This window comes from Cibotium barometz, chromosome 8, assembly GCF_041138505.1.
Source record: "Cibotium barometz isolate CiBa-2024 chromosome 8, ASM4113850v1, whole genome shotgun sequence".
NCBI classification, from domain to species: Eukaryota; Viridiplantae; Streptophyta; class Polypodiopsida; order Cyatheales; family Cibotiaceae; genus Cibotium; species Cibotium barometz.
Window position 1 is genome coordinate 35,259,781 of NC_141053.1, and position 24,612 is coordinate 35,284,392.

A 24,612-nucleotide genomic window follows, 5' to 3' on the forward strand; every position below is an offset into this window, starting at 1 on the left:
ATTTGAAGGGATGTAAACACAAGACAAGTCTTTTTTAGTATGGCTCCTCTCGCCATGAGGAAATTAGCAACATCAAATATGGTCATAAAAATAGTCTATCTCGCATTCCCACCTACAATATATGAAGCCATGTACTAACGTGCTGGCCAAGTTTTGCACACATTTTCAACTGTGCCAAAATAGGCCCAGATGGCCAAGTTACATCAAATGCATTTGAGACAGTTAACAAGGCTCGATGTTAGCCCCGACCCCCGAGCTTGCACACACTCTTGACATCCCTAGCTTGTACACACTCGGCCAATCATGGCACTTAAATCACAAACATGCGAGGATTTAGTGTCAAGATTCGAAAAAAACAGCATCATAGTGTATTTGTACCAACCAGAATTTTAAAAAAAAAAACGGATTGCAATTTTAAGCAGCCATTATTTTAAGGAATGATTTTTCATATATTTTAGTTATAAAACCGGCATATGGTAGAGATTTCGAACCAAACACCAGATAGATTTAAGATTAAGGAATTAGTCCTTATTTTGATTGGTTGAAAAATATGTTTTTTTTTTCGAGCACTGGGACTCCGTACATGCGAAAAGACTGGTCTGTACGCTTCATTTACAAGAGGTGAAACGCTGTCACCTAAGAGAACCATCTTTTAGATCTTACATGCAATCCTCCAATGCTTTCTTGTGCCTTGCATAAAGCGTGTCACGTACCAGAACCTCACAACTGATGCTCCTAACATGACCATTGAAGTGTAGACTCGTGTGTACAGGCATGTACAAACATGTAGAAAAAAAACAACCTTTTAACACAGAACAATTGACAGCATTGGTTTCACGTGTGCAAGTAGTTGGCTGCCATCATCAATTCTAATGTAATTTCGGGTTCAATATGGAATTCAGTCTCCATCCCACTGCACAATGCAATCACATACATCAAAGGACACACACACACACACGTGTGTCAACAAGTAAATACTCGTAAGGGCCTCACCTGGCAAACTGCAATGACCAGTAGAAGTATTGGCATACTTTCTCAAGGATGTGGGTACTGATCTCTGGAAACTTCACTTCGCCCAGCTCCGTCTCTGTGAAGCCCCCTGTACATGCAGAGATCACCAGTCAGGAAACCCTGCAAACCCTAAATGCACAGCAAACAAATCATAACAAGAAACCTTCTTTGAATAATGGCAAACCCTAAGAAAACCTGGCAGCAGATGGGCAAAGAAACCCCTCCCCCAAAAAGAAACCCCAAGGAAAGCAGAAAAGCCTGGTTGCCACAGAAGTAGAAGAAGAGGGAAAAGACACCATTAACACCCTAACCCTAAACGCACGACTGGAAGCAGAGAAGCCAATTCCGAAACCCTAAAGTGCCAAGAGAAAAGGTGCTTACCAGAAGAGTTGAGCATGTTTTTGATGGTGTTGGAGACAATGGCGGCCCTGCGATCGATGACGAACTCGAAGCCCTCAGCGCTGATGAGCTTCACGGTGTCCTCCTTGCGCATCATGATGATGCTGAATGGTCCTGTGGCATCAAACAGTAAGAATCAGTCCTTCCTAGAGAGGCATAAGTTTATACATAACTACCCACGTGCCTATAAGGATTCGGATGAGGACGAGCTTTGCAAATTGCAAAAGGACATCAGCATATTCGAAAGGCCCCCACATGCCTTTCATCTTTATCCAAATGTCCACCTACATAGATGGATCATGTATATCACATGTATATCACATGTACATATTATAAAACCTATAGATCTGGGTACCTCAGTTGGGTCGAGTTGGGTTGAGTTGGGGCGAGTTGGTGTAGCCCATTGGCTCTCAATCAGAGGGCCTAAGTTCAAACCCTCACCCCGAACATACCCACCCCTCACTTTAAAAACCCATAAATCTTGACGCTATAAAATGACCCTTTTTTCTTTCTAAACTTGGAAGCCTTTTTTAATATCGCATAAATATACCCCCCTCAATTGAACTCACACACTATCATACATTTTTCTAACAACAACGCCCCTCCCCCATGTGCAACCCACCAACCCAATGCAACGATTGGCTAAGATAGAGTCCATGCGAATAGGTCATGGATAAGAAAGAATCCTTCATTTACATTTATTATATATATGCTAACCTAACAAGACAAACCCATATTCTCTATCGTAAAAAGGAGAGATGTACAATCACGCTCATCCAAGTTCCTCACCTACTAATAAGCAGTTTATACAAATATGCAACCATTAATAGAGCACAAACACCACACCTCTTACTGTTGCTCCTCCATAAAACTTCTTTGAGTGCCACCCAATTTCAACACATTAAAGCATGTGCCACGTAAGGCATGCTACCACCAATCACAATTGATTGCTTATATAAAGCATATGTCACAGAGTATGTTGCCCAAATTTGTCATGGAATCCCAACACCTATTAAATTGAGAAACATGAGAAGATTTTGTTCAAGTCAACTTCAAACACAGAGACATATTTCTTCCACACAATCAACCCCACCATCTATAAACAACTAGTTTACACAACATTGCACCATCTGTGTAAAAGAAAGCTTGTGGTCCCCTACACTTGAGCATCATTTAAAACACAATAAAGCAACATGAATGTGGTAGATGCATTTGAAATGGACCCGGGAAAGCTTGTTCATGTAAACAACTTTGTTTATACATTTGTGTATTCGTCCAAAAACAAAGTACACCTTCTATTATCCCATAAGAATCTTTCATGCATTTTCCTAATACCATTGAAGGCAAACATAACTTGAGTGCAAAAACTTGATAATCTCTTCTTTCTTCATGAACGGGAGGGGGGGAGGGGGGTGTGTGGAGAGTGTTTAAGTTATACTATCCCCCATAGGAGTCCTTCATGTGTCTTTCTAATACCATTCAGGGCAAGCATAACTTGAGTGCAAAATCTTTATAATCTCTTCTTCCTTCATGAATTTTCTATCCCTTCAACTATGGAGCAATTATCAAATAAATACCTACTCTCTAAAGCTACATGCACAATTTTCACATCGTAGCACCCATTTCTCCCTTTCCATGTGTGGTGCATGATTCCAGAGGTGGTGCAAGTAGCAGCATCCACGATTTGGGTGCAAAAATCAAGGCATTTATTTCGTTTTTCCTCCTTTAAAAAAGGAAAATTTTGACCCTTGGTGAAACCTTTGTGAAAGGTCCTATTTAATTTTTGTGAAAAGGTCCTATTTAACCTTTGTGAAAACTTTTTGAACACTACATGTTTGTTGTAGTAATGCCCTAAATGACAAAGGGCTCTTCAAACCCTTTTTGTGAGTAAGAAAACCTTTGTGTGACCTTGTGAAGCAAACATCTATGTGTTCAAGCCTCTGTGCATTTATTTACATGTAATATATATATGCTAGCCTAACAAGACAAACCCATCTCTATCATAAAAAGGAGAGATGTGAAATCAAGCTCATCTGAGTTCCTCACCTACTAAGAGGTTTATACAAATATGCAACCATTATTAGAGCACAAACACCACAGCCCTTAGTGTTGCTTTTCCATTGACATTGACCTTCTTTGAGTGCCAAGAGTGGCATTACGTCCACCCAATTTCAAACACAAACACCACAGCCCTTAGTGTTGCTTTTCCATTGACATTGACCTTCTTTGAGTGCCAAGAGTGGCATTACGTCCACCCAATTTCAAACACATTCATAAGCATATGCCACGTAAGGCATGCTACCACCAATCACAATTGATTGCTTATATAAAGCATATGTCATAGAGTAAGTTGCCCAAATTTATCATGGAATCCCAACACCTATTAAATTGAGAAACATAAGAAGATTTTAATTCAAGTCAACTTCAAACTCAAAGACATCTTTCTTCCACATAATCAACCCCACCATCTATAAACAACTAGTTTGCACAACATTGCACCATCTATGTAAAGGAAAGATTGTGGTCCCGTATTCTTGAGTATCATTTAAAACACTAAATAAAGCAGAATGAATGTGGAAGATATATTTGAAATGGGCCCAGGAAAGCTTCTTCATACAAGCAACTTTGTTTATATAGGTTGTTTTCATCCAAAAATAAAGTACACCTCCTCCATGCTTTTTATTTGTCTAAACCTCCTTCATAATCTCTTCTTTCTTCATGAAGGGGAAGGGGAGGGGGAGGGGGGGTGTGGAGAGTGTTTAAGTTATACTATCCCATAGGAATCCTTCATGCATCTTCCTAATAATAACATTAACGGCAAGCATAACTTGAGTGCAAAAACTTCATAATATCTTCTTCCTTCATGAATTTTATATCCCTTCAACTATGGAGAAATTATCAAATGCATGCTCTCTAAAGGTACATACGCAATTTTCACATCTCTGCGCTCTCTCTCTCACACACACACACAGTAAATCATAGAATTTTAAACCCTAATCCTTGCCTTTGATACTATTGTTTTTTTTCATATCTAAATAATTAATCTTCATAAATCATCATACTATCCCACTTGGATTATTGACGAATTCTTGATGTTAACTGGACTATTTTCAATTATTAAGCGCCTCTAGGACTTGAGTCCAAGTCCATATCTTAGAAGAACAAATCTAGTACTGGATTCCTAGAGCTAACTCTAGGACATTCACTCTTAGGATTTGATTCATAGAGCACCTTTAGAACTTGAGTCCTAGAGTTGCTCCTCTGGCTTAACCCCACAGGACCTCCAAACTAGAACTTGAGTCTTTATAAACTCTAGGATTTGAGTCCTAGAGCTTACTCTATAATATGCACCATAAGGACTTGAGTCATAGAGAACCTTTAGGACTTGAGTCAAAGAGCTCGCTCTAGCTAACTCTTTTTTGGGTGTACCACAACTTAAACATGTTTAAAGGTAAAGCTTAGATACCATAAATTTCTTACCTATATTACATTCTTTATGCTATAGGTTCAAATGTCTAAGAGATAATTGCACTCAAAGATAAGTGGTACTAAAAAAAATCCAAACAAGTTGAGATTTATAATGGTGTAAAAGATACACACCATGTTTATTGTTCATTGACCTCTAAAATGTAAAAAGGTGAACCAAAGGACGAGTTAAAATTGTTTGTTTTGAATCACTGGATCTAACTTATTTTTTTACTGGTAAAAGATACGTCAAGAGAGCACCTCTAAGGATAATGCAATGGAATTTTAGTTTGACATGAGTACTTGAGCTACCTCTAGTCCTGAGGACATCGAAATAAAAGTTAGTTATAATTAGTGGAGATTGAAGTTAGGGATAATGTTTGTCCTAGGGGTTCAAATTAGGGACAATATTTGGACTCGACCATGATGTATCTCTAGGACTTGAGTCCACCAAGAGCTAGGAGTGCATGAAATGGGGTAGCTTTTGTAGGATCAAGTTTTCTAGCCTTGATGCCTAGTGTCCAGTAAGACTTGAGCCCAAAAGCTAAGAGATTAATAGAATAGCATTTGAACTTGAGCCTTGGGTGTATCTCTTGGAGGTGGACCATCGACTATAGGACTTGAGTCCAATAGCCTTGGGTGTATCTAATAGAATAGCTTTTAAACTCGAGCCTCGGCTGCATCTCTAACCCTCATGTCCAAGAGGTGGACCACTCGACTCTAGGACTTGATTCCAATAGCCTTGGGTGTATCTCTTAGAGGTATGTTAGTGACTTGTCAAGGTTTGCAAGTACACAAGACCATACTAAAAATCAAAGTCATTTACCTACCCTCATGTCCAAGAGGTGGACCATAGATTGGACGACTTGAGTCCATTGACCAAAAATATATGTCTAATTGAATGTGAATTCATGGTGCACCTCTAGGCCTTGAGTCCAAGAGCTACTTGGAGGATTGTACCTTAAAGTTCCCAAAATGTACATTCAAACCTCGAGTCCTAGGGCTAAACATTTGGGAAAATATTTAGGCTTGGGTACATGGTGCACCTCTAAGACTCGAGTCCAAGAGTTAGCATACAAGAGGAATGGGATAGGTTTCGGAAATGATTGGTTTATGGTGACAAGAAAAAGAGCTAAAGCTTAGATTTGGGACCAAGATACATAGGATTGGATTAGGATGTCCAAGAGCCATAAGAAGACAAACCGATTAGACTATTAAGAAATGTGTTTGGTTTTTGAGATTGTATCTATTAAAGCTTTATACTTATGCCTTAAACTAGAGTTCATGATGTCTAATCAAAGAAATTATACTTGGAGAGAGAGAGAGACAGTCAAGAACACACAGCAACATACTTTAAGTATGCCATTTTATTGATTCATGGACGATATGAGATGCAACACCCAGTCCTCATGCTAATATTGAATTGTTAAGAATCTGCCTGTCAAGTAAGAAATGTATTTCATGTAGATATGGGTGCGTCGAGTTGTTGCATGAGTTGAATATCCAGGAGGTCCACGACTTGAGAAGACATGTTGATGAAGAAGAGAGTGCGGGGGTATTCTGTACTTTTTGTCCTTGGTCCTGTAATTAATCGATTGGCTTAATGCCCAAGGTGGTCAAGGAAAACCCAATTTGAAGCAATACCTCAATCTTTGTTAGTCGATCTTGACAGTGAATTCAACCCCTAGAATGTGGATGCTTCCAAATTGTGAGGGCATGAATAACATCCAACAACTCTTTTTCATACACATTCTTATTGAGCTCAACATCACGCAACTTGGTGCTTTCACATGCCAGTTGTATCTTGGCATGATCCATATGCACGCCTTCTTTTTAGACTGTGTCCCAAATAGTGAATATGTGACGATAAGTATTCAATAATTTCCCTTGTTCTTGATGATTACTCTCAAAATTCTAATATGTGTACTTGTAATGTCATCCTTGTTTTTGTGTTGAGCAATCAAGATCAAAATTTCTTAAGGAGTCTTGTATCATTTCAATATATTCCTATACATTGCAATGTAACATACTCCAACGTGAAAATTTTAAAGTAATGCATCCAAAATCTCCATATATCCTAGGTTTAAAAAATCCATTCTTAGACTTGTAAATAATCCATTGGTTTCCACTTCTTAGGCTTGTAAATTTATTGGATGCCATGTTTGAATGATATAATAACACAACACGCTATTGGGATCCAATATTATCGAGATTTTCCTCTTAATTTTTGTTGTTGCATGTGCCTCTAGTACTCCTATTTTTGGGTTTGAGTCCTCAAGGTGCTTATCTTCCATCCTTAAAAAAGTCTGAATTTTAAAAACTAAGATTAAGTATACATCAGTCTGAAAAGTCATGATATCATCGAAGATTTCATTTTTAAACTAATTTCTATTTTCCTCAGATGAACAGCACCACACAAGCACTCACCCATCTAAATATACATCAAGGTTATCAAGCCTGGCAGGTAAAGGTAGTGTAGTAATCTTTGCTCTGCTTCCAGTCATGTTTTTGAGGCTTTTAAAAATCCCAGCAGGGACATGAACTCAGTAACCCTTGTTTTTATCACCCAAGGCAAGGTAGGATATATGCATTGTACCCAAAAATAGGTGCAGGTTAATCCATAAATTCCTACCCAAGAATTGTTGCATATATCCTACCTTGCATCGTAAAAGCCAAGAATAGGTGCAGGTTAATCCATAAATTCCTGAGCTTCATGATGCATGCATGAGAGAAAACACTGATGCCTCCAGGCATCTAGCCTAGCAGTGAAGGCGTTCATATTTCCAGACATGGTTCAAACCCACCCACTGGACATGATCCATGTCTATCACTAAGAGCTCGAAATAATCTCTCCTTTTTAAAAAAAAATAAACACTAGAATCACAACCTGAATAAGACAGTATCCACAATTATTATCTCTAGCTTCACCTTTGTAATGTACAAGAAAGAAAATACTACTCATTAATTACCCTGAGTAATAATATACAATCCAGCACTATTGTCTGTCCTGAAATCTTTCCAGCTGCCATGAAGACTTACCTGATAATTGGCCCTACTCTTATTGTCGTTTTATCTTTAACTCTTTTGTACTCCATCATCTATACAGCAGTGCATAAAGTATCTTTGCTTAGGTGCTGAGGCCAAGGTTTCATCGATCGAAGACCTGTCCTCTCTTAACTCTTACTGTACTATGCCATCTTTACAGCATTGTAGAAGGTATCTTTGCTTCGGTGCTGAGGTCAGAGTCTCAATGAGATGTGGAAGACTTGCCCCCTCTCTCTCACCCTTTTAATTACTGCCATGCAAGAAATTAGGCAGAAAAAGTACATTGAGGCAAGTCACTTTCATAATTGGGGTGAGTTTTTATAATCGGGTTACTTTCAAAAAAGTTGGTTGGCTTAAGCTCAAAGCTTTCCGTCACAGTCGGCATGACAGGAAAATCCTCTTGGCACGGAATATGATGAAACCCAACAGTATACCACACAACTATGTCCCGATCCTCAATGGGGCGGTCCCTAAAACAAGGCACAGCAGGTAAAAGATATGCAGATATGTTCAGGATAACACGCTACCGAAAATGCACATTACATAGAAGCCGAATAAGCTTACCTTCTTGTCCACCTTGAGAGAGTGTCATCTCCATGACTTGAGTACACAAAAAGCCCACCTGCATACTCCTCAGATCTATTGTATGGTGTAACCCACATCTACAAGCACCATAACAAGAAAAAGTGATAAACAGCAGCAGCCTTGTGTGGGTTGAGCCAAGCAACTTGTAACCATTAGACACAACAAACATACTTACATATGAGTTGGTTACGTCCACAATGAACACAAATACAGAAGCAGTTAGTTTAGTGACGAAAGCCATATCTAAGACCAAACCTGGTTATTAGTAAATGCGGCCCGGATCTGAGGAGGATCATCAAGTGAAAGCAGGCTTCCTGCTGTCTTCCCGGCCACAATTTTGTAAGAAGCAGGGTTGCCAACCTTAGTCTTTTTCTTTGGATTTATGACTGTGTAATCTGCAGGCTTGTAGAGGCTAAGCTTAACCTTAGCATCATCCTCTGTCTTGGCCACAAGCTTCTCCACACCCCAATAACTTTTCCTTGGAGACATGCCCTCTGGGACTTTCTTCCTTGTCATCTTGTTCTTAACAAAGGTATTGTCTGTGCCATCCACATCAAGATCCAAATAGAAAGTAATAAAATGATCATGAATCACACCCACAGTCCTCTCTGCTAGCATTGTCCCATACAGGTCTTCATTTGCCTCAGCAGCTTCACTCACTGTGCCATGTGCCGCACTTTTCACCATCAAAATACCACTCATACCAACCTGCCATGCAGCCAACAAAATCAAGGGATGAAGTTCGAAGACGTAAATGTTGTATAAAAAAGCTTTAGCAGCCTCAGAAATGCACACAATATTGCATTTTCCATAAGAATAATTTCAAAAAGGGATAGGTGTCACATTACTTTAACGCGTATCAATCCATCAGTCTGAAACTCCCAGTCAAGGATGTAGTCGTAGTTTGCAACAGAAGCGATGACACGAACCACCAATGTCACCTTGGGCCTTACTTCTCGGAGCTGCAATCAATTTTTTTTTAAATGACAATATGTATTTATGTATTACTAAAAATGAACTAAAGTTTCAAGCTCAATGAGACCAAATTCTATGTAGAACTGATTTCACAACAATACCTCTAGGTCTGATATAGGGCTTTCTGTGTGCCGCCATGCAACATCACCTGCATAGCTCTCAAAAATGCAAAGCATGTTGGACCTGATGTATGGCTTGCCATCTGCATCTACAAAAACACCATCCATGTAGTGTGCATTGCGGGGACAGTCATTCAGAGGCTGAAGAGCCATGCACTGCAGCCCAAAGCCATATTCTCCAGCATCCATATAAGTCTTGAAGTACCAACCCTCTGTTGGGTCCATGTAAGGTACAAAGAGCTCCGAGGCAAAGCCTTTGTAGAGGACACTACGCATGGCACCCGTGTCTGGGTCTCTCACGGATGCTTGTGAGATGATAGAGCCTGCTCTATAGTCGGGCTTCACATGGAATTCCCAGTTTGCCCATTTGACCTTGTGTCCATCAACAGTGAAGCTAGGCCCATTTGGTTGCTCCAGAGATATTGTGTTCAAGGGGTTTAAAAATGGAGGCTTCTGCGCTGAGAGGCGAAAGTCTGTGCCTTCTGCTTTTGGCAAAGGCACATTATCATGCTCAATATACTTGACAACCTGATATAATCGTTTGAAATTGGACGTTAATTGCCAAAGAAACCGAAGACCAACCCTACTGGTTTGATTTATATATGATAACACTCCTAGTAGACCTTAGGGTAGCATTTACAAACAAATTCATCAAAGCCAAGATTTGAACTCAAGACCTGCATGCTAATAACCAGCATCAAATCACTATGCTATGTATCACAAAACTGTCCCTTCCTGATAGTGGGAGAAACAATCCCCAATATCCAAATCAATTGCAGTAATTTTGCTGCACACACACACACTCCCCCCAAAAAAAAAAAACAAAAAAAATCATAGTCTATTGCAGCAATTTTTCTGCCTATTTTGAATGTATTGATGGCTACATAACCCACCTTTTTAAGGTCGAGGTCTACCAACATGGTGATGCCTTCAATGGGCCGCATGTAGTAATTGGCAGTGCCATCACCATAGTAGCACTGCACCTTGATGAGGCGCTTGCCCTCCTCTTCTTGAACACCATACCATCCAATAGAGATGGGGAGGCAGACCACCTCCTTCTTCTCCAAATTCCTGCTCTTCAGATACTCCAAAAACTCAGAATACTCCAATGGAAGGGCAGTGGCAGTGTTCATGTCATCAAAGTTGAGGATGGGCTTGCCGCTGCCATGGTACACCTCCTCGCTTTCTATAGTTTTGGAGCTCAGATCTACTACCACCTTGTATGTCATGCCATCCACCATGAGCAGGACAAAGGCTTTGCGAGGGGGCAGCGGGTCCCCTTCTTTCCACGCCAACACGTCCTCCTTGTCTGGCTCCTCCAGTACCACTGCATGTAGAGAGATGCTTGATTTAGGGTTTCCTGTATTTTTAGGTTTAGGGTTTCGAGGATTTTTTAGATTAGGGTGCGCCGCGAGTGAAGTGTTGAGCAGGACGGCTTGCACTTGGTGCATTTCGGAGAAGGTGAGGGGGTCTAAAGGGTGGCGCGGGAGCTTTTGCTGGGCTTGCTGCTCCCGGGAACCCTTGTGGAAAAGCTCCAGCTTGTTTGCGAAGAGAAACTTGCCCTCCCTGCAGGAAGCGAACCAGCCCGGACAACGTGTGAGCTGGGGCTGCCGAAGCCATGACTGCACAGCGAAGAGCAAGACGACGACCAAGCTGCACAGCACGGTGAAGCGAAAGCAATTCATTGTCAGAGTTCCAAAATTGAACGAGGAGGAGGAGGAGGAGGAGGAGGAGGAGGACGGCTATCTGCTGTGAGAGCTACCCGAGCCCTGATAACAAATGATTGAATTAATTATCTTCCCACTTTGACTTCCCAATGTGCTGGAATGCATTATGCACATTAATACCATTTTAACCAAATAATAATAATAATAATTGCCAGGATTTTATATTAAAACCCCCCCCACACACACACACCCCCTTTTTTCATTATCCTCATAAATTTTTTTATGATCCTTTATTCCTTTGGTTATAGGTTTTCTTTTTTCTTTTTCCTTTTTTTCTTTTTTTTTACGGTTGGACGATTTTTATTACATGAGGATCCCGCATACCCTTCTTACAAACACACACACACACCTACAGGTTTAGGAGGTACAAGGTAGCACCATGCAATGTAGGCAACCGTGGATGCAACCCATTACCTTGGGTTACAAGCCATCCACTTTAACCAACTGACCTACCGATTGCTGGTTGGTTATAGGTTTTCATTCTCTAGCCTTTAACATATGAATTCTCTCTTTACATTTAAAATTAAGATCCTTTCTTTATAGATTCCCATGCCTTTAGGAAATGGGATTCTCTTTACAAGTATCCAATCCATAAATGGAGCCCCCCTCCACACCCTCCTCACAAGGCTACCTTTTTAAAAACTTTTGACAAGCCATTATTTATTTGTATTGCTCACATGTACTTAAAAGGTTTTTACTTCTTCAAATTAGCTATCCATGCTCAGTCTGAATTGGAGTCGTGATCCAAGCATGCTTCTCATTCTTTCAACCCATACAAAGCTAGTGTGTTTTACGGCTTGCATCCCCATACTTACGTGTGAGTAGGCTCCATATATGCAAAGCTTAGGCCCTAGAAGTTAAACACAGATTCACATTATATCTCTAGGGCTTTTAAGGTACAAACCCTAGGGTTTTTAAGTGAAAAAACATGAGTTTAGAATCTTTTTAGTCTTCCAAGGGAGATGTGTTGATTCAAAATACTAAAGTAAATTGGTTTTGGATTTTTGTTTTTTATCGACCAAAAAAAAAACAATGCATATGAAAAAACACAGCTTTCAAAGTAGTGTGTAGTACTTTTTAAAAAAATAAGAACTATATGAACTACTCCATACTTTCAAAGTAGTGTGTACTACTTTGAACTTTCAAAGTAGTGTGCATAACTATTTGAAAAAGATGAACTATCTTTGAAAAAAATGAACTAAAAAACTAAAAATAAGAACTAAAAAACTTTCAAAGTAGTACTTTGAACTATTTAAAAAATAAGAACTATTTGAAAAAACATAACTTTTAAAGTAGTGTGTAGTACTTTCTTCAAAAGTAATAACTATTTTAACTACTACATACTTTCTAAGTATAACTATTTAAAGTCTTTGGAAGATTTCCTTAGGTGCAAACCATTACATAATGCAATTTTAAGAAAGATTTGGTAAGTTTACCATCATTTTAAGTGCACAAAAACTTCAAAGGAAACATATACCTTTTCCTAAATACACAAGTTTGTACCTACACCGCCATATTCTCCATCACATCACTATGCAGTTCTACTATCTCCACCTAAAGCCAACCCCATCCATCCACCTTGACATAATACATCATGTGTCGATCACTCGGCACCTTATCCTTACACATGTTAAAACCCCAAAGATCTCTATAGCTAATCACTATGCATAAACACACATAATCCATGTATATACTCATCCACCCGACCACCCTCGCGACTATTTGACACCCCTTTTTTCAAAGGGGATCAATGGCGGACATTGTTGCTCAAAAATCGAGGATCGGGGTGGGCCGTCGGATTTTTGTGATCCATGTGTAATCCCTGTGAAATCCAAGTATGAACCCTGTGTGATCCCATCTTTACACAGGGATCACACAGGATTCACACTTGGATTTCACAGGGATTACACATGGATCACAAAAAATCAGACGGCCCACCCGATCCTCGATTTTTGAGCGACAATGTCCACCATTGATCCCCTTTGAAAAAAGGGGTGTCAAATAGTCCCGAGGCCCGACCACCCCCGAGCCGAAGGGTGCACACATCATAGTAATGAAGAACCACATACCTATCCTTGGTGTCCCATACCACCAAGAGGAATGTCTTCAATCCAGCATCACATAGCTCTACTACTATGAAATGGCAAGAGAGTAGATATTGTGCTCTACACAAGAGAACATCCCTTGAGAGTGTCACATGCTCCTATTATATAGGAGAGCTCTCAAGTGACTCTTGGCTCTCCATTTCCATGTGTGATCCTTGGTTGCCTGATCCTAACCCCAACCCTGGTTATGTCTAACCCTTGTCCCACTAGATCATGTTCCCATGATCCCATGATCCCATGCCTAGCGTGGGTTAGTCTCCTAGCATATGCACATAATATGACATGCACATAACATACTTCCCCTCTCTCAAAACATTACACTCTTGCAATGAAAAGAAGGAAACCTGCGCTGAACGTTCTCAACTGACTCCCAAGTCGAATCCTCGATTTCCCTATCTTTCCACTTAATTTTAACCTCAGAAATTAAGCGATTCCTTTCCCTGAATTCAAGTACCTTTTCAAGTTCATGTGGAACATAGAATAAATCCTCGACCTCAACGAGTTCGTGATGAGGAGTAACTACCTCTCCCAACTTCTCTTTCAGTCTGCTGACATGAAAGACTGGATAAACTCTGACATGTGGAGGCACTTTTAGCTCATACACAACCGTGCCAATGAAATGTATAACTCGGAATGGACCACAATATCTAGGAGATAATTTTAAGCACTTTCCTATTGATAAAGTCTGATAATCTTTAGTAACTTTCAAATAAACTAATGCTCCTAGCTTAAAAGACCAAGGTGAGCATCCCTTATCATCATAAATCGTGCTCTATCTTGAGCACTCCTGATAGAATCATGAGCTTGGGTACACAAGAAATCCCTCGATGCAACAAGCTCAATGTCCTTAAGGCTGACATCAACAAATGCCCTAGGTTGATACCCATACATAAGCATAAACAGACTATAACCAGTAGCCATATGCTTAGAACTGTTATAGGCAAATTCCATCATTGGAAGATACTTTTCCCAACTCGATGGTTTTCCAAAGATATACGCACGAAGCATATCCTCTAAAATCTGATTCACACGCTCTATTTGTCCAATAGACTGCGGGTGATCAAAGAAACTCATAATCAAAGTAGTTTCTAAATTCTTGAAAACTTCCTACCAAAAATTAACCGTGAACTTAGAGTCCCAATTGCTCACAATAACAAAAAGTAAACCATATAGTCTAAACAACTGCTCGACAAATTGGTAAGCCAATTCCGATGCTTTGACTATTATCTTTGTAGGTAAAAACCTAGCCATCTTTGTCAATCTATCCACTATTACCCAAATGGCATCGTGACCCTTGCTGGTACGTGGAAGTCCCGTAATAAAATCCATGGAAATGCTTTCCCATTTTCGAGATGGAATATCTAAAGGATGCAATAACCCAGCAGATTTAAGGCATTCAGCCTTGCTTATCTGACATTGATGACATCAAACCACATAACTCTAAATAAAATCTTTCATTTTTGGCTAGTAAAATGTCCTAACCAAAGCCAAGGTTTGTTGTGTGCCAAGATGTCCTGCCACAATGGTAGATCATAGCACTCAAAAAAGATCCGTAGTCTAATTTCCAGCACACAAAACTTATCATTTCGAAATAAGAGACCATTTCGAATAGAAAATTGGTTGGCTTTTCCTTGATTCACCAGGTTTTGATCTACCTCAGAGTTAGACCCTGATTCTGCCAAATTCTAATACTTTCCAAAGAAAATATCTATACTACATTTTTCCCTAAGTGAATCGTACAAGTTTAAAGTAATTTCCATGAAGCTAAGTTCATTAACTTCACCAATTTGACTCAACGCATCAGCAATGTGATTCGAGCTACCTTTTCTGTAATTAATCATGAAATCAAAGTCCTGCATCAACTCAGCCCATCTGGCCTTTCTACCTTTCAGGTCTCGCTGATCACAAATGTACTGCAAAGATTGGTGATCTGTCAGAACCACAAACTGAGACTTGTAGAGATATTGTATCCATGTCTTTATAGCATAAATGATCGCATACAACTCTCTCTCTTGAACTAGGTACCTAGTCTGTGCATTATTGAGTTTCTTACTCTCGAAGGCCATAGGCTTCCCCTCTTAGAACAAAGCTATGCCTATGGCAAAATCACTAGCATTAGTCTCTATTAAATTTGCAGCAATGTGATGAGCTATGGTAGATCAAATGCTAGAATCAACATCATTAACAAAGAGATTAGATAATAATTAAGACATGATTAGTGAAAAATTAATTGATAGCTTAATGTAGGCATGGGTAATCAAAAACCAGCAAATTCTCATTAGGCCAATGCCTCAATATATAGAGTTTACATCCAAGCATCTAATCCCACTGATTTCTCCTTGATTCACTCTACCTCTTTTGCTTGATTCTCTCCACCTCTTCCCATAATATCTCCACACCTCCATGTGTGTGCACACCAAGAGTGGGATGCACTCATTTGTGGTGGAGACAATAGTGGAGTCTTCACAAAATTTTTTGCACCTATGGTTTCAAGAGAAACCACATGAAGAAAGCACCCTTAATGATGCAAAGAAGGGGAGCATGTAGACTTTGATAAGCTCATTGGTGAGCTACAACAGCCATTGAATGGTATGAAAACCTCATGAGGGAGGTTTTACTAAGGTAAGCAAGTTTTGGAGCTCAATGGGGAGCTAGTTGGTAGTCATTGTGATGGCTGTGTGTTAAACCTCAAGAGGGAGGTTGAATAGATGAGGCAAGTAGAGGGAGAAGCTCATAAAACTATGGTCTGCCAGAGTAGAATGTGGGCCTCAAAACTATAAGGGGTTGTGGGCGGGCCAAGATAGCAAACCGAAAACCGGTCACCGTGCCAATGATGGAGGTCACGGTGGAGAAAGGCTTAAGGGAAGCTCAGCAAAAGAAGCTCCACTGAACTAAAGCCCGAATCTTTGTGAGCCTTGGAGTGGAGTGAAGGCTCACAGGAGGAGAGCCAGCGGCGCTATGATGGAGGCCCCGCAGATCATCAAGAGATACGCTGACAAAGTGGTCAGCGGAGTAGGTGGTTGCAGCAAAGTCATGGGAAACCGACACTGGTAGAGTTGCTGGGCCAAAGAAACGGCCGTGAATAAGAGAACTGCAAGCTAATGACGATGTGGAGACTTGTGCGCAAATCAAACAAAGAGAAAACGGAGACCAATCAGTAGCAGCACACAAAAGGACAAATGGCGCAGTTCATGGTCGAGGTAGCAATAGCTTGTGAGCTTGATTGCAGAGCACAAAAGATTTCCTGCGAACGACTGAGGTCGTGGATATGGTGAGCTCGAAATGCAAAAGGAGCATGACAATAACTATGACGTATATAGAGAAAGAGATTGCGAGGAGGAATATGACCCAATGATGTCAGAGAATCTGAGGATTGAGCTGGAACTGGAGTCTAACTGCGCTATAGAAACAGCTCGGCACATAATAGCACATTCAACGGGCAGGTGCAGCTCTTGATAATGTTTTTAAAACCTTATATTTAAGATTTCATTCACACACAATATCATATATAAGCCTTGTTCACATGCCTTTAACGGCATACTTTGTATTTGGTGGCGGAAATGTTGTTTTGCATATTTGTTTACATGGTGTAAAGTGAATTGTATAAGTAACACAAAGAAATCTTCACACGAGGTTTGCTGCCCAGCTACTTTGTGATCTTTCCACCCATGTATGTGATGGGCAATCGTCCACGAGCCTGCGTGCTCAAAACAAAAAAATATATATATAATCACCCATGGTATGAGGGTCGCCTTGCCCAAGCTCACCTAGAAGCTCGAAAATGGTTGTTGCGTGATGTGTGCATGAGCGATGCAAGTGTGAGGTGCATGCACATGGGTTGGTTCCCACCCGAACTTCTACATTCAAATTGGACTCAGTGGTTCCGCTGTGAGCGAGTCGGCTCAAAATGGACTTGGTGTCTAAGATGGTAGACATGCGCACACATGATTGGTTGATGGACACTCCAGTATCATTGAGGGGGAGTGTTGAGAGGTAGCAATTACGTTTGTGCAATGCTACATTGATATGGGTGATGGATGATGGGTGAGTTGTGGAACACCTCGATTAAGAGGGGGTGTTGAGAGATGTAATCGCGGTGTTGTGTGTATGTGGGAAAGCACCCTAAAGGTGCAAGATATTGTGGCAAGATAAGAATGCCACATGTAATATTGAATGGTGTGTGAGTGTTGACCAAAAGAGTGGAAAAGGAGTTGCCACATGGATGAATACATGTAAAATGGGATAAGGATAGAAAGCCTATGTCATTGTATGGTTCATTTATGATATGCAATAGAGATCAAGTGTTGAGTGTGCAATCTCCCTCTCTCTCATGGAGTTTTTAGTGTGGTTTAATCCACCTTAATTATGTTGCTTAATCTATGTCCTTCACCATGATCAATCCCATTTTTGGATTGTTAACACAGCTTCTCTTCACACGTCCATGTCTTCCTTCAATGCTTCGTCTAGCTTTTCTTCTCGGTGTTGATCTTCCTCTTGGAAGAAAGAGATGTTCTTCTTCTTTCATGGTTGGCTGGGGCCATGAGCTTGACCGTCAATTCTTGCTCCATGTGAGCAACATGTTTTAATGTATTGTTGATAGTTCTTTTGGGCTTTGATGTTTATCTTGTGTCATTATGTAATGCAAACCCAAATCTATGCGGGAGGTCTTGCCTCTTGCCTTATTCTGGACAAGGGTAGTGTCTGATCCCATTTTTACAATGATGTAATGTGCCCAATACATAATGCATATAGCATTCATTCTTATGCACATTCCCAAATGCAACTCTAGCTATGAATAACTTGAATTTGTGTGTGGGTTAAATGCAAGATGATGATTACCACAAATTTATCAGCATAATTTTACCAGAAATTACATTAAACCAAGGGTAACAAATCTGTACGGAATGGTTGGAGTGTCAAACCATCTCCGAATTGCAATCTGAAGATATAGGGATCTGTATCAGATACCTAATGGTTAATTTGAACCCTCAATTATACAAAAATACATTGATTAGTGTTTATTAATCACTAATTAGCAAATTAATCCTCTATTTTGTGTGCAAAAAATAGAGTATGCATGGAGTCCAAATCTGAGGCCTTAGAGTTCAAATAAGCTCAAATCCTTTCAAGGCCATCAATAGCAATTAGTCTAGTAGAGGATTAAGCCAAGAAACACAAGATTTGACCAAACGTTGAATGCTTAATCTCTGTTTTACAAAAGTCACCTGCAGATTTGATGAAGAGCTTGGATCTCACTGTAGACTTGATCAAATCCAAATCTGTCTTCACCAGCTTGTAGAGCACCCTTGAAAATCCTTAGGGCCAAGAGGAATTAGAGCAATTTGATCTGGAGAAGAAGACTTTTCATTTTTTCATCAGAAAAACGACGCCTACAGATTTGCGATTTCCGGGAGCTATAGAAGGCGGTTTGATGTTTTGATTGAATAGGCTGAAAGGTGGGCAAGGTAGCTATGCTTGCCTAGAAGCTTTTGCCCTAATGTTTCTCCTGGAGGGAGATCAAGCCCCTCCACTGGCTGGGGTGCAAAGAGCTAGTTGAAAAGAGGTAAAAATCTTAATTATCTACTAATCCTAGTTAGCCAGGTGATAAACAAGATAATGGGCTCACAAATTGATGGATTCTTTTCTAGGCTCTGATACCATGTTAAATTTGCAGCAATGTGATGAGCTATGGTGGATCAAATGCTAGAATCAACATCATTAACAAAGAGATTAGATGATAATTAAGATGTGATTAGTGAGCAATTAACTGATAGCTTAATGTAGACATGGGTAATAAAAAACTAGCAAATTCTCATTAGGCCAATGCCTCAATTTATAGAGTTTACATCCAAGCATCTAATCCCACTGATTTCTCCTTGATTCACTCCATCTCTTTTGCTTGACTCTCTCCACCTCTTCCCATAATATCTCCACACCTCCTAAATCTCCTCATGCTACCCTTTATTCTCTCCCAGTAGATACTTCTCACATTTTCACAGGTTCTCTCACATTTACAGATTCTCTTTTACAGCCTCTTGCTAAGGGCTTGTTCCCGCACACACCCTATTCACTTGTATATTTCAAAAGTCTCAACGAGGTAAGGCCTGCCAGGATCCAGCAAGGCTAACACAAGAGTATCTCGAACTTTATTATTAAAAGTATCAAAAGTATCCAAAGTTTCCTGTAGCTTCTCATTCCACTCAATTGGAGGATTAGACTTCTCATTTTTACCCTTAAGAATATTGGTAAAAGGCATTGTCAACTTCGAATAATCCCTGACAAATTTTCGAAGAAACACCACAAAACCTAAGAAAGATCTTAACTGCTTGATCGTATACGGAACTGTCCATTCTAAAACCTTTTAGATTTGATCCAAATCTATACTTAAGCCATCTCGAGAGATTTTATGACCCAAGTATAACAATTCCTTCTTGAAGAAATCACACTTAGATAATTTACAATACAGTTTCTCCTTCCTGAGCTTTCCTTGAAGCTCTTTAAGATGATCCTCATGCTCAACCAAAGTCTTACTGTATATCAAAATGTCATCTAGGAAAACCACCACGCATTTTCCTAACAGATCCCGAAATAAATCATTCATCATTTGTTGGAAAGGTGCTGGTGCATTAGTCAGACCAAAGGATAACACTAAAAATTCGTAATGGCCGTAACGTGTCCTAAAAGCAGTTTTAGGAACATCTTCCTCTGTAATACGAATCTGATGGATAACCAGTTTGCAAGTCAACCTTTGTGAAATACTTAGCTCCTTGTAACCTATCAATATAAGATTGTTTGATCTAGGCAATGGGTATTTATTTTTAATTGTAACCTTGTTAAGATTTTTATAATCAATACACATCCACGAGGTACCTTGATCTTTTTTCTTAACCAGTAGAACTGGTGCACCCTAAGGAGATTTACTTGGTCTTATCTGACCCATCCTCAAGTATTCAGCTAGTTGCTTCGCTACCTCATCTTTCTCAGTCTGGCTAAGCTGTGGAGGAATACTAATAGATATTGCACCCGGTGTACTAGCTCAATTTTATGGTCCACCTCTCGTTTAGGAGGTAATCCGTGAGGTAACTCATCAAGAAATACATCCTAAAATTTTCTCTTAATGAAATTTAACACTTTACTTTCCCAAACATCTAAAGAAACAATGTTGACATCAAAATGAACACATGACGACACTGGATCCATAACCAATTGGAAAACTTCATAGTTACAAAGGTTTTCCATTAACTCAAACTCATTAATGAACGTTTCCTTAGGTACAACAATGTTTCCCTTAAAAGTAACAAGGTTTCCATTGTGACGAAAAGACATCAAATGTTTGACCCAATCAACAGAAAAATCTTTATTTTTTCGATGAAACCATTCCATCCCTAAAATAATGTCTACATGACCCAAGCTCATGACGTGAAAATCAAGTCTTTTTTAGTACAATTGGATGTCTAGCGATAGCTTTAACACCTTCTTGTCCCAGAATTGGACTTATCCTCCAGCCATCCTCCTGACCTTGTACATGTGATCATTCTGAGTGGTTTCCAGCTTCATCCTCTGTACCACAATGTTGTCAATAAAATTATAAGTACTACCAGGATCAAACAATATACGAACCTACTATCCATTTATTATTCTATAAATACAAAATAATTCATTTAGACCAAAAACATCCTTACTAAAAGTACAATTTGGACATTGGCTTCCTTCAAGATGTGTAATATTGACTTCAAAAAATTTACCTTGAAGTTCTGTAATGTGCACAGATTTCTTTGGTATAAACTTCTTTGATCCTACCTTTTGCCCAAGCGCCAAAGTTGTTGCAGCTCCATTCAACGAATAGAATTTCTTCGTGTGTCCCTTTTCTTTGCATTTGAAACATGTGATATTATCCCTACTCATAAATATTGGCTTCTTGCTGGCGTTATCGGAATTTTTTGGTTTTGGTGTAAAAAACATCCTTTTTTGTCCACTCTTCGAAAAAGTGAACATGGATTTCTTTACATTAGACGATGGTTTTGAAGTGTTGGTGTCGACCATTGTCTTATGAAAAACCTGAGCTGCCTAAATAGCATCCTCTGCCGTTTTGACTGCATTTTTTAACCTCGTACTGATAGTCACGAGCTAGACCATTGATGAAAATCCCATATAGGGTATGATCATCTGATTTGGCTTTGGCAGCCAATTGTCTAAACTTTTGCACATAATTGTCAAACGACTGATTCCCTGTGCTATTTTTAACAAGCTTGGCAATTATCTCGAATTCATCCTCTTGTTGAACGAACTCTTTTAGCTTCTTCGAAATTTTGCCAAGTGATAGGAATGGAATCTTCTTTGAGATCCTTCCACCAAGTCAATGCCTTTCAATAACCCCTGCGCCATCTGTAACTTTTGCGCATCGGTAAATGGATAAAAGGCAAAGTGTGTAGTCCACCTATTGAGCCAAGCATCTACACATTCTTGAGTCTTCTCCTTTTTCTCACCGCTGTACACCTTTGGTGCAAACGACAAAGTAATTACTTTGGTAGGAGCAAGAGGCGTCGCCAAAAGAGCCTTTTGTAGAGTCAAGATCTGCACCTTCAGTGATTCCATCTCATCATGGCATTTGGCAATAGTTGCTTCTAGACGCTCTGTCACTTCCATAAATTCACTCTTTCCAACAGCCTCCTCTTCTTCTCAACAATAACTTGGAAATTAAGATCTTCCCTTCTTGAGTTAGGATGATCACACATCACGTCGACATTATCATTAACTGAGAAGTCAATGTGAGGCATGGTAATAAAGTTCTCTAAAAATGTGAGCCATGGTAACAAGGTTCTCTGAAAATCACGAATCGTGTAAAATACCTGAATTCGTGGCTTTCCACATGTGAATCTCCCCTATACATATCTATATATTAACAAAAATAAACAAGGCATTGGCCCACGAATTGGCCCTTGCGCATTCAGCGCTGTGGCTAAAGCTCTCCTTGCAAGTCGGCACCGGCCACATCAATTACTTATCATCTTCTCCTTCCTACCAGCCAACCCCATGCTTATTGCTATCATCAGGGTGTGTTGAACTCCTGGTTGTTCTCTTCCCCACCATGTGTGCTGCGTAGATAGTTGCCTTTTCTTCTCTTCCACCCGGCCTACCACCATGATTCTTTCCACCATCCATGACCATGTCTCCTTGCGTAAACATCAGTGCTATATTATTTTCTCCCACGCGTATACGTTCCACCCTCTTGCTCCTATAAATCCCCCCCTGTCTCTCGGTAGTAACACACCCCCTCACTATCATCCCAACCTCTCACCCCCCCTCTCAATTCGTCTGCTTGCCAATACTCACCCCTCTCTCTCTCTCTCTCTCTCTCTCTCTCTCTCTCTCTCTCTCTCTCTCTCTCTCTCTCTCTCTCTTAAATCTACCTCCTCGCAACAACAACAACAGGCATCCTCTCCTCTTGTTAGCGAGACGGACATGTTGAAATTAGAGCATTGTGATGAGCTATGGTGGATCAAACACTAGAATCAACATCATTAACAAAGTGATTAGTAAATAATTAAGACGTAATTAGTGGGTAATTAACAAATAGATTAATGTAGGCATGGATACTCAAAAACCAACAAATTCTCATTAGGACTATGCCTCAATTTATAGAGTTTACATCAAGCATCAAATCCCATTGATTTCTCCATGATTCACTCCCAGAATATCTCCACCTTTTGCCTGATTCTCTCCACTTCTTCTCTTTTCCGTGAATATCTCCCAGAATAACTCCACACTCCTAAATTCTCTCATGCTACCCTTTATTCTCTCCCAGTAGATTCTTCTCACCTTTTCACAGGTTCTTTCACAATTACATCTCCTCTTTTACAACCTCTAACCAAGAGCTTGTTCCCACACACACCCTATTCATTTGTATATTTCAACACCTCCCCTCAAGTGAATAATCCTAGTACACCTAGACTCTATACCAAGTTTGCCTCCCCTTACTTGATAGTCCGCAACCAGTGTCTACTCCTCCCCTCAAGTTATCTTAGCACACCTGGACCCTGTATCAAGTTTCTTTCTTACTTGACAGCCCGCGACCAGTGCCTCAAGTCCTTAAACTCATAGTCCTTGACACTCTCTCTCTCTATGTGTCCAAGGCTTACTATAGTTGCCCGCCGACCTTGACTAAAGTGCTCACACATACATCTATCTACCACGTGGCCTATATCATCGGTGACTCAGAGGTGGTTTTACTTTGTTGGGGTAGGTTACATTGGGTTGTGGGGTCTCTCTCTCTCTCTCTCAGAGATTTTCACATGGCTCCTCACTCTTTGGAGCCTCACATCTTCTCTTGTCTTCAGTCTTCTTATCGTGGTGGCAGCTTCTCTCCACGCGTCCATGTCTTTCTCTTCTTTCAGTCTTCTTCGGGCAGCTTCTCTTCTCATGTCCATGTCTTCCTTCAATGCTTCCTTTAGATTTTCTTGGTGTGGATCTTCTTCTTGGAAGAAGATGTTCTTCTTCTTTCATGGCTGGGGCCATGAGCTTGTCCGTCAGGTCTTCTTGCTCCATGTGAGCAACATGTTTTAATGTTTTGCTGACAGTTCCTTTGGGCTTTTGATGTTCATCTTGTGTCATTATGCAATGCAAACCCAAATCTATGCGGGTCTTACCTCTTGCCTTATTCTTGACAAGGACAGTGTCTGATCCCATATTTACACTGATGCAATGTGCCCAATACATAATGCGTATAGCATTCATTCTTATGCACATTCCAAATGCAACTCTGGCTGTGAATAATCTTGAATTTGAGTGAGATTTACAGGCATTAACCAAGGGTTAAATGCAAAATGATGATTATCACAATTTTATCAGCACAATTTTATCAGAAATTACATTAAATTAAGGGTAACCAATTTGTACGGAATGGTTGGAGTATCAAACCAACTCCAAATTGCAATTTGAAGTTATAGGGATCTGTATCAGATACCTAATGGTTAATTTGAACCCTTAATTGTACCAAAATATAGTGATTAGTACTAATTAATCACTGATTAGCAAATTAATACACTGTTTTGTGTGCAAAAAACAAAGTATGCGGGGAGTCCAGATCTGGTGCCTTAGACTTCAAATGAGCTCAAATGCTTTCAAACCCATCAATAACAATGAGCTTAGTAGAGGATTAAGCTAAGAAATACAAGATTTGAC

At 40.0% G+C, this 24,612-nt stretch overlaps 2 protein-coding genes across 3 annotated transcripts; both read right to left on the reverse strand.

The window, feature by feature from the left end:
• Nucleotides 1-504: 504 nt before the first annotated feature.
• Nucleotides 505-1,568, reverse strand: LOC147636194 (uncharacterized). The gene is made up of 3 exons (XM_086801111.1): nucleotides 1,393-1,568; nucleotides 994-1,099; nucleotides 505-913 (listed from the first exon to the last, which is right to left on the reverse strand). The coding sequence occupies exons 1-3, from the start codon at nucleotides 1,505-1,507 to the stop codon at nucleotides 835-837; spliced, it is 300 nt and encodes a 99-aa protein (XP_086657237.1). The 5' UTR covers nucleotides 1,508-1,568; the 3' UTR covers nucleotides 505-834.
• Nucleotides 1,569-7,813: 6,245 nt separating this feature from the next.
• On the reverse strand, nucleotides 7,814-11,424 carry LOC147636195 (amine oxidase [copper-containing] gamma 1-like). 2 transcript variants are annotated; one of them, XR_015266500.1, is made up of 7 exons: nucleotides 10,493-11,423; nucleotides 9,582-10,127; nucleotides 9,354-9,467; nucleotides 8,761-9,213; nucleotides 8,485-8,582; nucleotides 8,092-8,390; nucleotides 7,814-8,014 (listed from the first exon to the last, which is right to left on the reverse strand). XR_015266500.1 is itself a non-coding variant. In XM_086801625.1 (6 exons), exons 1-6 carry the CDS (start codon nucleotides 11,282-11,284, stop codon nucleotides 8,186-8,188), a joined length of 2,208 nt encoding a protein of 735 aa, XP_086657751.1. In that variant the 5' UTR covers nucleotides 11,285-11,424; the 3' UTR covers nucleotides 7,814-8,185. The 2 variants fall into 2 exon arrangements, 1 of the variants encoding a protein (XP_086657751.1); XM_086801625.1 differs by having other exon boundaries at nucleotides 7,814-8,390; nucleotides 10,493-11,424.
• Between the last annotated feature and the right edge of the window lie 13,188 nt (nucleotides 11,425-24,612).

Coding starts and splice junctions, on each gene's coding strand:
- LOC147636195 (XM_086801625.1), bottom strand. CDS start 11,284: ATGAATTGCTTTCGCTTCACCGTGCTGTGCAGCTTGGTCGTCGTCTTG. Junction 9,214..9,353: donor ATGGATTGATACGCGTTAAA/GTAATGTGACAC, acceptor GCTGCATGGCAG/GTTGGTATGAGTGGTATTTT. Junction 8,583..8,760: donor CCGCATTTACTAATAACCAG/GTTTGGTCTTAG, acceptor TGGTGCTTGTAG/ATGTGGGTTACACCATACAA.
- LOC147636194 (XM_086801111.1), bottom strand. CDS start 1,507: ATGATGCGCAAGGAGGACACCGTGAAGCTCATCAGCGCTGAGGGCTTC. Junction 1,100..1,392: donor AAACATGCTCAACTCTTCTG/GTAAGCACCTTT, acceptor CTGCATGTACAG/GGGGCTTCACAGAGACGGAG. Junction 914..993: donor TGGTCATTGCAGTTTGCCAG/GTGAGGCCCTTA, acceptor TGCATTGTGCAG/TGGGATGGAGACTGAATTCC.